Genomic DNA, 12,404 nt, shown 5'->3' on the forward strand with positions numbered 1-12,404 from the left:
ACCAGCGGAGGTCTGAGGTGGAAGGATCTTTAATCTCCGATCCTGGCCTGACCACCACTCACTTCTCATTATTCATCCCTGTGACCTCCACAAGAAGACAACAGCCAAAACAACGCGAACACCCAGCCAAACCGAGAGGAGCTGAGGGGGAAGTGGTAGTCTGAGGTGGAAGTGTTGTGTCGGGTTGTGTCGTGTCGCGGTGATGAAGGTGACGGTGAAGTGGAGTGGGAAGGAGTATGAAGTGGAGGTGGAGGAGGACACCATGACGGTCAAGGAGTTCAAGGACGCCATCGAGGGCCTGACAGGAGTGATGCCACATAGACAGAAGCTTCTCAACTTGAAGGTCAAAGGTGTGTGTATGGTTGGGGAAAGAAGGAAGTTATATTCTGAAACGTTTTGCACTCGTCATGAACAAAATATAAAATATATCTTGAAACAACACAATGTTGGAGATATTACTTTATTTATCCTATGGGTTGAACACACAGACTGACCTGTCTTACTTGTTCCAGGGAAATACCCAGATGATGACACCAAGATGGGAGCAGTTGGCCTTAAACCAGGCACCAAGGTCAGTAGTGAACACCTGCTGCTCACCACTATGCTTCCAAACTGTACTTGGTGGGCAAGATTTAAAGAAAGAATGTCACATAAAAGTGCAGTTAAATGTGTAATGTAACAATGTGCCATTAGTAAATATATACAGACAACAATTAACAGTGAACACCCACCAGATCATGATGATTGGCTCCCTGGAGAGCAGCGTTGCGGAAGCCCAGCGCATCCCAGAAAACCTGCCGCCAGTCATCAATGACCTGGACATTGAGGAGGAAGAGGTGGCCATTGAGAATAGAGCCGAGTACTTGCAGAAGGTGAGTAACACTGAGTCATTGAACGAAACTTTGATGCTGTAGCGAGATCATATTTGCTTTCCATTCTGAGTCATCAGGGAGTTTGTATCTACCTGTCTGTCTCTGGCCTGTATTCTGAAATGCTTAGCTCTCTCACCATCACTGCTTTCCAAAGGCTCCAGTTGAAGATACTTGTGTTTTAAGAGTATTTTTATGGTTCTCGTTTATTTACTTAGTTTAATTACTTACTTAGTGATAGATTGGCAACATTTTTAGTTTATTGAAAGGAGAAACTGTGTTGAAAACTCAGCAAGTTGTCTTCGTGGCCTTGGAAAATTGTCGTAGTGAGAGAGAGAGGAAGGCATTGCTGAATATTCTTGTCATTCCATTAGTCTTGTGTTGTGTCCTGCAGGTTCAAAAGAGGGTCAAGGAGTACAAGGTGAAGCTTCTGAATGACATGCGGCCGGGGAAGAAGCTGCTGGTGCTGGACATTGACTACACACTCTTTGACCATCGCTCCACCGCAGAGACTGGAGCTGAGCTGATGAGGCCGTACCTGCATGAGTTCCTTACTTCAGCTTACAAGGTCAGCTTAGGTCTAGTCAGATGCTGGGTCAGGTCAGGTCTTGCTAGAATATTTAAGAACATAAGAATAAAAGAAAGTAAATGCATAATAGACTAAAACTGACCAAATGACAAAAAATGCAGACTAAAACTTTGAAAACAAACTGCCGGTATATACAAAGAGAAGAAATCAATAAAAAATAGATAAAAGACTAATATATACACACTAAAATAAATGAATGAAAAACAAAATAGACTGGCACACACAAAATAAGAAATAGAATAAGTTGCCCATCCCCCCAAAAAAGAACAAAAAATGGCACAAACAACAATAAACACATAGCAGGACAGGCCTTCCCCCTTAACAGGCTCTCTTTTGCTGCAGAATTACGACATAGCAATCTGGTCAGCCACAAGCATGAAGTGGATTGTGGAGAAGATGAAACTGCTTGGAGTGTCCAGCCATCCTAATTACAAGATTGCCTTCTACCTTGACTCCCTGGCCATGATAACTGTCGAAACTCAGAAATATGGTGTCATTGAGGTGTGTGTGGTGTGTCTTTACCCTTCATAATTGTCTTTGTGGAGCATTAATTCTGTTCTGTATTGTATTTTTACTTAACTGTGCCAGTGTTGTCCTTGTTCATTTAATTTGGTCTTCACCTTCATGTTTTGTTCTGCTCTGTAGGTATAATTGATGGAGGTTGTTATTTTTTTCCCTTATCTCCATCAGTCATAAGCTCACAATGTAATTTTCTTTTCATTTAGTGTTTTTTTTTGTGTGAATAGATATGTTGTTTTGTGAGTTGTTGTGATTCATGGAGCACTGACTCCTTTCTTTCATTCAGGTGAAGCCGCTGGGTGTGGTGTGGGGCAAGTATAGGCACTACACACAGCAGAACACCATCATGTTTGATGATCTGCGCCGCAACTTCCTCATGAATCCACAGAATGGCCTCAAGATCCGAGCTTTCCGTCAGGCTCACGTGAACCGCCTGACGGATCGGGAGCTGCTGCGTCTGGCTTCCTACCTGGAGGACATCTCCAAGGTGGAAGACATCTCAACCCTCAACCACAGCAAATGGGAGCACTACCGCAAGGAGGGGTACAACTGACCCTGCCCTAGTCTGCTGCACAGGGCTGCAGCTTCCTTGCTCACCCCCCAGCTAAGCCCTGTACTGCTAGTCCGCTGCTGATTGTGGTCACGTTTGTGTAGATGCTGCTGTCATCATTGCCGCGAAGGCTGGAGGATCTGTCTGGTTATTTCCTTGTCAGTTAAAGTGACTGATCTTCATTAGATCGGATGGTGGTGGTATTTCCACACTTGTGAATGATTTAGAGTATTAGAGGTGTTAGTCCAGGGTTATCTGTGTAGGGAGTCTGGGGGGAAGATTGACTTTAAGGTGCCTTGCTTACAGTCTTTTAGTTGGTGGTGCTCCCCAGAGTCCCTTAAGAGGCTCAATAAACCATTTGATGTGCACTGCTTGGTGGCAACTCGCCTGTGCGCTGCTCAAAATTACCCAAGGGACAGCTTGCCTGTGGGGGCACAGCAGCTTGTGGCTACAGTCACACTAGTTGCTTCAAGTCAATAAGCTTAAAAGTTCACCATTCATGGCAGACTCCTCACTTCTTAACAAATAAGCCTGACCCTTTTATTTTTTGTACATTTTGTAAAGGCAATACAGGTTGACCATCAGTACTTCAGCATCCTCAATTCCAGATGCATCCACTTGTGGTTTTCCTTGACATCTTTAATACACATGATAAGCCAGTATAGTGTGCCTGGCATGCCAAAGAAAGTTTTTTTAGATTAGATTAATCTGTTACTAGACAAAATTTAGGTTAAATAAATATCACTAAACAATAAATGAGAAACATGGAAGCCAGACAAACTTGATGCATTCTGCTGCTTCTGCCACACTTTACAAATTTCACACAGTTGTGTGTTTTGTACATTTGCATTTTGTGCCACAATTATCACAGCATATTTAAAGGATACAAAATATAGGCAGATGAAAATATAATGGATTGGATGATGCCAAAGTACTGATGGTCAGCGAGCATCTCAGAACAGACCCATGGTAGAATGCCTGAGGAAAGTAAGCTAAGATTTCTTGCACCTTAAAGGAACAGATTTATTGAAAGTGTGAGGTAAGGTTTCGGAGTTTAAGGGCAGTGAGGGCAGCAGGTGTGGTGGTGGTGGTTGCTGGCACAGGTCTGCTGTTTGTCAATAGGAGTGATGATGATGTTAGGTGTGGGAAGCCAAGATGTCTGTGTGCATGTTTGTGCATGAATTTATTTCTTCTGCAGAATCTAATATTGCATTGATCATTCTTAATGATTGGTTGAATGAATTCCATCTCTCAGCTTGTCCCATAGGAGTAAGGATTAGCAGCCAGTGTCATTCCTTCCCTCTCAAAGAATACTCAAGTGTGATGCTGATCACCAACTCTTTTACTAAAGAGGATATAGAATTTTTTGTGGTTCTGAGCATATTATGTATTTTTGTGGTGCTTCCTATAGCTTCAGTTTGCTGCAGCCTGTTGCCCTGAAGACATCAAGTCATCTCTGATGAACTCAATCACGGTGGCTGGGCAGGTAGTGAGGAACGTCTGAATTCCTGCTGTTATCAGTCTTGTTTGGCATCAAGTAGCAGCTGCAGTAGCAGGAGCTGCAGCAGCCACTGACACACTAATACATACTGGCACAGAAGTTTGTATAGCATTGTGTTATTGGCTGTGTGTCTTGGGATGGGTCAGGCTGAAGGAGAATCCTTTTAGGTTCTTTGGACACTGGTATTTAATTTATTAATTAACTGATTGATGATTGGTCTGTGTCTTGATGAAATGTCAGAATAAATCAGTTCTTCAGTACATTTTGGTTAAATTTATGAATTATTAAGATCACACAATTGAGAGATACATTATAAGTTTTTGTGATGGTGTTATGCATGACATGCATGCAGTAGTGAGGAATGAAGTGAAGTGAAAACTCCTTAGCCTTCAGAATGTAAAGCAGTGTCCTGACTACATGCAGGAAGGCAGTGGGCAGACGAAGGAATGAGGCAGCATGTGATGGATTGCCTGGTGGCTGGGTGCTTAGTAATGGATGCAACACTTCATAATTTGCTCTCACAGTGTGTTTGTTGATATGTTTCCAGTGTGTAGCTGGTACAACACTCCTCTATATGCATGAATCAGCCCATTATGTGTACTAAGAAAAGTATGTAAGTGTTTTCTTTGCAGTAAGGAGAGAGGAGCATGTTCTCGGAATGTATTGCTTTACAATCACATTGCATATGTACACCCACAAATTCTCATTTATATCATTTGTAGTTGCCATAAATAGCACCTCAGATCTGAAATGTATTTTCAGAAATATTCTTGTATTCACAATTCCTTCCTACTAGTTGATGGATTTTGAAAGATGGTTTAGTGTGAGCCTGTCATTCCTTCACCATGACTGGGTTCTGATAGGGCATCTTGGAGCACACATGGCCTTGGCAGGAACTGACAATGCCACGGCTGCCCTGGTGTGTTAGACAAAGCTACCATACTGACCTTACACCCAAGGTAGCTGTGTTAGGTGTGTCACCAGCCAGATCTGGATCATCTAGACTAATATGCACTGCCTCACATCATGTTAAGGTTGTATGTGTTGTGGGAAGCCTTAGGGCAGGTGTGGTGTGTGTTGTGTCAGGGTGTGTATGAGGTAGTCTAATGTCTTCCACCTGCCAACTGCAGAGTGCCCTTGGTAAGAAAAAAAAAGTGTGATATCTTTTCCCAAGTTTGTGGTGAATACTCCTCCTCTTAGTGTTTGTACCTCATGCAGGAGTTTGTCACAATGAATCATCAAAGTGTTTGTGAATTTCCAACAATCTGCCTGTCCACTGTTTTGTGCTGAATTATGCATATTCCAGTTGAATTTTTAAATTAAGTATTATTCCACTCATGATAAAATATGTGAAATAAAATGTTAGATATAACAATACATATTTATCTTGGTTTTTCCAGTTTGGTCCGAGACATTTTTGGCAGTGTAAAACTCCAGCATGTTGGATTCATAACCAAAATGTTGATATGTCACTGATAAGGAATAAAATACTAGTAAGTAATATTATCTTCACTCAAAATGGTGAATGTCATTGGTGCCATTGGTGCATGAGTATGTACTCATTGCAGATATATGTAAGTTATCAACAGCACTCTAAATATCACATCCCAATACAAATTTGAATTTGTCTGCAGTATGCAGGTGACCAGAAAGCCCCACACTAGGGGAAGGATTAGTGAATGACAAACTAATGTCACTTGGCCATGGCCATCAATGCATCAAAAATATTTTTTCTCAAACATTAAAACTCATGTGAATTTGAATTTAAGCATTTCAGATTTGTGAAATGCTTACTTGTTGCACATCACCAACACTAAGCTGGTGGAGAGAGTGGCTAAGACTCTCCTGCTGTCCTGTGGCCTTGGTGCCCTGCAGGGATGGCAACTTGGCCTTGGTTTCCTCTCACTGTAACACAATCCCACTTCACAACAAATGTTCACCAGGAGTTGCCACTACAATGTGTATAATGTATGTTGGGATCATTGCTCCATTTCACACACACTAGTACATTTCTTTTCTGAACCATTCCATTGTATTCTATTTCTGTAAATGAATGAATCCATCCATCCACTTCATCTGATTAAAGCTACAGGAAATTCAATTTAGGATTTTATTTGTCTGATCAATTTCCTTCAAATGCTGAATAAGAATCTCATCTTGCTGTAAATTTTAGTTGGAATGATTCACTCAATTGGAGATAATTCTACAAAGGATAAGAACCAAAACTAACTTAATATGTAATAGTAATCGTAATACGGAAACTACAAAAGACTTTTAAAATATTTATTCATGGGCTTCATTTTTATTGATCTAACAAACCAAAACGAGTATGAAAACAGCCGTTAGTGGCGGCACTCAACACTCATAACTCTGAGGGTACACAGGAAGCAGTAAAAAAATCATATTCAACAATACAACACAAATCAGTCAACAATCTCACCGGCGGAGAGACAGCCGCCCAAGAAGTGAGACAGAAACGCAGCAAACTATCTTATTCTTTGGCATGAACCATTGACCTAGAGGACTGATGCCAGTCTACTCAGTACAGCAGCACTGACTCAACCAGTCGGCACCCGGCACGGCCCCTTGGTGGCCTGCTCGGGGCAGCAACGCCAGTGTTGGGTGTCACAGTGCAGGAAACCACAACACAGAGAGACAGGCAGGTCCATGTACAGCAAAGTCCTGCACCTTCACATGCTGCATTTTTCCAGTGAGATGTCATCTGTATAATGGTGTTAGTGTGGTGTGTAGGCAATGTCCTGTTCACATACATGCCACCAGTGTTGAGCTAAAATGTGGATCCTGGTGTGTCAAGGTTAATCAGAGTGAGGTTTTACTGCACGTGACACGACCACGAATGGCATTAAATCCACTAGATTCAAACAATGTACAAAGGGGGAAGAGAAGAGCTGGCCCTTGAATCCCAGTGCCTCATAATGCATCAATAAGTCCCACCATCTGGTCTGATTGTCTGGCTTCACCTTATAACCAAGGAATGGGCAAGAGACAGGGCCAGTTCCCCTCTCCTTTCAATGCATGGAGCTGGAAACAATCTGGAATGTATCTTACTGTGGAGGCTGGGAGGGTTGTGACACTCACCAGCGTGTGTCCAACCCTCACCAATATCCTCCTATGGCTGAGGTCAAACAGTGGGTCCCTTTTATCACACGGCCAGGGGGCAGCAACAGGCAGAGGCCTCACCCCACCCCGTGATGCCCAGGGGACTGGCACAATAGAAAAATGAGAACAATGACAGTACACAATTGAACACAATGGAACAGTGGGAACAACAGGAAGATTGATGTGTGGCTGACAGACAGCCTGTTTATCTGCTGCTGAGGCTGTGCTACAGGTGGACTAACAGCTGGTGGGACTGTATGTACAGATGGTGGTGCAATGGCCACAAGTGTGCAGTGATTGGGATGCTGTGGGGGAAGGTCTGTGGCAATAAGCTGTGGCATAAAGGCTCCTATTCTGAAACGCTTTATTCTCTCATTGTCGCTATTTCAAAGGCCACACAGGTGATTCGTCATGTTCTCGTAATGTTTTTTTTTTCAAATTCACTATGCATAATTCGTGTTAAACTATTACTAGAATAATGAAAACACTCAAGAACCACGACGACTGCCACAAGAGCCTGTTAAAAGTAGGCAAGACAAGACAGCCAAACGTTGGAGAACAAGACCCAAAGATGTAACTTTAAAAACGGAGATTATCCTTGGAAAAAGATTGAAAAGTCTCCAGTTCATGTACCTCTTTAAGATCAAGATAACCGAGGCTGATGGAGATGCTGGCAAAGTCTGATGACACATGTATCCACTCACTACTGACACAACACAGAGAGAGGGAATTCTTCATAACAGGACGATACAGAGATGACTATCATTGTTTGTCCCTTGCTAAAACATCACCTTGCTCTTACAAATCAGTCTCTGTCCTGCAAACAATCAGACGCATCTAGTAAAAAAATACACGAGTCCTATCGCATACAAGACATACTCCTCAAACTGTCCCCCATTACACTCAAGCTTTAATCAGGAAAATACAGACTACCTAACTGTGACTGCTTAAACATCAAAATGTAAATTAATATACTTGAGATTTTTTCATACTCATGTATGATAATAAACAAAATAATAGTTCAATCCAGTAATGCAGTGTTTAAATTGTTCATCCACTTGAACTAGTTAGTTAAATAAAGCAGTTTGAAGGACAGCTTTTCCACTCATCATTCAGAACTTCAACAAATACTACAGCAGAATTTTGTGCTTTACTAGATAGAACTCATCCATCAAGTAAAGCAGATTTTGTGTACGTGTGTGTGTGTGTGTGTGTGTGTGTGTGTGTGTGTGTGTGTGTGTGTGTGTGTGTGTGTGTGTGTGTGTGTGTGTGTGTGTGTGAGATTTTTCCACTGTTAGAAACAACCAGTTAGTTGAGTATAGCAAAAAGTGACAGCAATCTTTGGCATCAGTCCACCACAACATCACCACATTACAAACTTATGATGCATGATGGAATTAAAGCTTTCATCAATTCTTCACACCTAAAAAATAAACAAGCAGAGGTTCCACTTAATATAATAGTACAGTGCTGAACAAAATAAAGATGTATAAACTAAAGTTGGTGACCACATGATTCTTCTGATCAGTCCTTCAAAGCCGGCAGGCACAGAATGTTACTCTTGTGTGGAATGTTTACAAGTCCTGTATATACTGCACACACAAACACACACACTTAAGGGAATGACATAAGTATAGGATGAATGACAGGCAAAAACTCATCACACACACACACACACACACACACACATATGATAATGGTGAAAGTGACAGATGAGTGACATGAGTGAAAGCAGCAGTGGAGTGTGCAGGCAAGCATTGATGATATCCTCAGGTGTGACAGAGTGAAAATTCTTGGCACTCATTACATAGTGGCACTGACCAATGATGCTACTGTGGTGCCAAAGTATCAATGAGTCACCACATCACTTCTTTGGAAGCTTAAACTGTGGGCACACTTGCTACACCATCATTTGTCATGTTACATAGAGTTACACAAAAATATAGGTCACAACATACCTTGTGGTCCTCACAAACTGACCTGTTCTAATACAACTATTTCTTTTTCAAATTACACTCAAAGGTAGATCAACTAAGGTGATAATGCCATTCATCCTGCACTGTTCATGGGTACACAAAACACTGCCTGCCCAGCAAATAAACCCGTGTGTGTGTGTGTGTGTGTGTGTGTGTGTGTGTGTGTGCGCATGCCAACCTCAATACAAAGGAAAGAAAAACACAGAACACTTGCACAAACACTGCAGCTTAGAGCACCCATTCTCTGTGCTCAGACACTCAACATTCCTGTACCTCAACCCAATAGTCACTGTCATAAATATACAAATATAAACAGCATATACATATTATCTACATAGTACTGCTGTTGCTTCTCCAGAAAAAAATGTGATACTCTGCTAGTAAAAATATGGGCCAACAGGTGCTTTGATTGCTATGTGTGGAGGTGTGAGGTGTGAGGTGTGCAGGTAGGAGGGCAAGACTATCACTTCAGGGGAATGCTAGTAAAAATATGGCCCAAGAGGCTTTCATGCTCTAAACGTGTCGAGCACGGGACTGATATGGTTTGGCTCACTGTTCAGAAAAATGGATTACCTCTAAGTATCTCACACTTAAATGACAGAAATAAAAAATAGCTCTTCATCTACGCACGCTACATGGAGGAAAAGAACTGACAAAGACACCTTGAGACTATGGACAGATCAATAGTTTGGTTATTACTACATATAAACGCTGTCGTACTGCCGTCTCTGCTCTCCTTTCATAGCTGCCTGGGTCAAGGATATCTTACACTTACAAACATCAGTGGTGCTCTTCAGTGGTGCTTGTGTCTAATAGTTCTTAGTGTACAGGGAGTCCTTTGCCCATATTCAGAAATGCCTTCTCATCTCACTACAACAATTTTACAAGGCCACAGAGACAACTAGCCGGGTTTTCAAGGTAGTTTTTCCTTTTAATAAACTAGAAATCTTGCCAATTTACCACCAGAACCATAGAAATACTACTCTTAAAACACAAGGGTCTTCAACTGGAGCCTTTGGTGATGGTGAGAGTGCAAAGCGTTTCAGAATATGTGCCCTTGAGTCAGTCACGATGGAGTCCTGTTCCTACACAAGCTTGTAAACCGAAATGGCCTAAGTAAACACCTACATTATATTGCTCATCTGTGTTAATACTATATTACTGTTAACTCATAACCTTGGGTATGAAAATGCATAACTAGATACTCTGTCTATAAAAGAAGAGAGTAAATAACAAATAATGAAACTAATGAATAACAAAAAAAATAAGCTGAGGTAATTGTACATGAATAAGCATTGCCAGTGTTATAACCTCAAAATAGAAATTGAGACCATTGTTAGCCGAGGACTCCCAGTACAGTGTCTGGACAAGCACCGTGCCTGCCAACCAGTAACTCATTCAAGCCCCAGGAAGAACCTCATACCATTCTTAAGTAGTTCTCCGATTCATAGTAATGTATTGAATATCACAGAAAATTATCATTAGGACAGCATAAACTTTAACCCTTTCAATGCAATACACTATATACAATTGTTCAGAATGCTTAAGGCAATATATAGAATGTCTATGTGTGTACAAGGAGATTAAAAAAATTTTGTAAGTGGCTGTGTAACAAGAAAAAATTTCTCAAAGGTAAATAACTTAAAAAAAAAAATAAATAAAAATAAATAAATAAATAAAAAAAAATTATATATATATATATATATATATATATATATATATATATATATATATATATATATATATATATATATATATATATAAAATAGCAGTGAAAGGGCTAAAATGAATTTTCATCAAGAAAAAATTGATTAAATGTTGTGATATACAAGAACATCCCTCTCCTACTGCTGTTCACTAATTGACAACCTTAAACAAGATCTTTGGTAAGTCAAAGTGTGAGTTTGTAAATATTTCCTTGTCTCACACTACATCTTTGGTTTAAGCTAGATCTCACTTACATATTAATCAAGTCTCCTCTTAACACATCATACCTTTCTAATCCTCTTTACTACTTGTTTCTTCATCTGCCCTCTCACACCACGGTACCTCACAAAGAGTCTCACTATCAATGAGCAGGATGGGATTTAGTCTTCCCAGTAAATATTCCAGCTCTGTCTTCCCACTAAACATTCCAGCTCTGCATTGTTGCTAAAGCTGCAAAGTTTTGGAAGCTAGTAATTAAGACTTTCCCTCCTTTCTCACAATATCTTAAGCTGTACCAAGATAGCAAATAGTGTGAAGATCAACTCTTAGACCACTTCAATTGTAATGAGGAATGTCGGTTTCAACATTACTTCCATGAGTGACAAGGGCACTACAAAGTCCGTCCATATCCAAGAGACAGACAGACTGACAGCAAAACAGATAGATTGATAACAAAGGACAATCTAGGAAGTGACAGATGCATCCTGGCCATCTGACACGCACTACAAGGGGCCAAAGACAGATAGACAGACAGACAGTATCCGACAGACAGGAGAGGCGCAGATCTCACTACAGGTAAGCGTATATCTACCGAAAAATACTCTTGTATGAAAACTACACTAAGTCCACACATGCACTGACCCAGGACTGGCCAGTGAACAATGTATGGCTAACAAGAATGTATACACCATGTCCCTTTTGCATACATCCCCCATGCCCACGACTACCCAGACAGGCAGTGCAGGGAACAGGGAGTGACGGGAGAAGGCAACTCCAAAACACAACTTCGCTACTTCCTTGTGATCCCAAACGCATGGCACCAACCCCAATATCACGCTGATGTCTCCAGGGACACAAAACGCCCCAAGGAATCCAAGGTGCTAACAGCAGCTCACCAAGTAGCTAAAACAATGCCAAGTGCCTTCACAGGGGTGGCAGCAGGGACCACACAGCTTTCCAGGGTCAATAGCACCACATCACTCAAGGGAATAACAATGTCAGTCAAAGGAAGGTTTGGGGAGTGTCTCTTAGCTGTGTTGCCCTTGTTGCCATCCCTATGCTGGCCATCATTAGGGCATAAGGACAGCCTGAATGCCCTGTGGTGGTGTTAATCGTGCAATGGAGAGCTGGTGGGCACTGGGCAACCACCTGCCGCTACACTACTGCAGGAATGATACGAGTAACAGTGGTAATGTGCTGTAAGTAGATCTCCAGATAAGTAGAAAAAAATAAGTATGTTTTTCTCTTTCTTTTCTTATTAGTGTGTGTGTGTGTGTGTGTGTGTGTGTGTGTGTGTGTGTGTGTGTGTGTGTGTGTGTGTGTGTGTGTGTGTGTGTGTGTGTGTGTGTGTGTG

General features: G+C 41.4%; 1 protein-coding gene across 1 annotated transcript; it reads left to right on the forward strand.

Annotated features, from left to right (window-relative positions):
- Positions 1-202: 202 nt before the first annotated feature.
- On the forward strand, positions 203-6,129 carry LOC123500186 (ubiquitin-like domain-containing CTD phosphatase 1). Its single transcript, XM_045248938.1, has 6 exons — positions 203-350; positions 513-571; positions 735-872; positions 1,264-1,437; positions 1,801-1,959; positions 2,264-6,129. Exons 1-6 carry the CDS (start codon positions 203-205, stop codon positions 2,528-2,530), a joined length of 945 nt encoding a protein of 314 aa, XP_045104873.1. The 3' UTR covers positions 2,531-6,129.
- The last annotated feature ends 6,275 nt before the right edge of the window (positions 6,130-12,404 follow it).

The sequence above is a fragment of the Portunus trituberculatus genome, chromosome 8 (assembly GCF_017591435.1).
Source record: "Portunus trituberculatus isolate SZX2019 chromosome 8, ASM1759143v1, whole genome shotgun sequence".
Taxonomy (NCBI): domain Eukaryota; kingdom Metazoa; phylum Arthropoda; class Malacostraca; order Decapoda; family Portunidae; genus Portunus; species Portunus trituberculatus.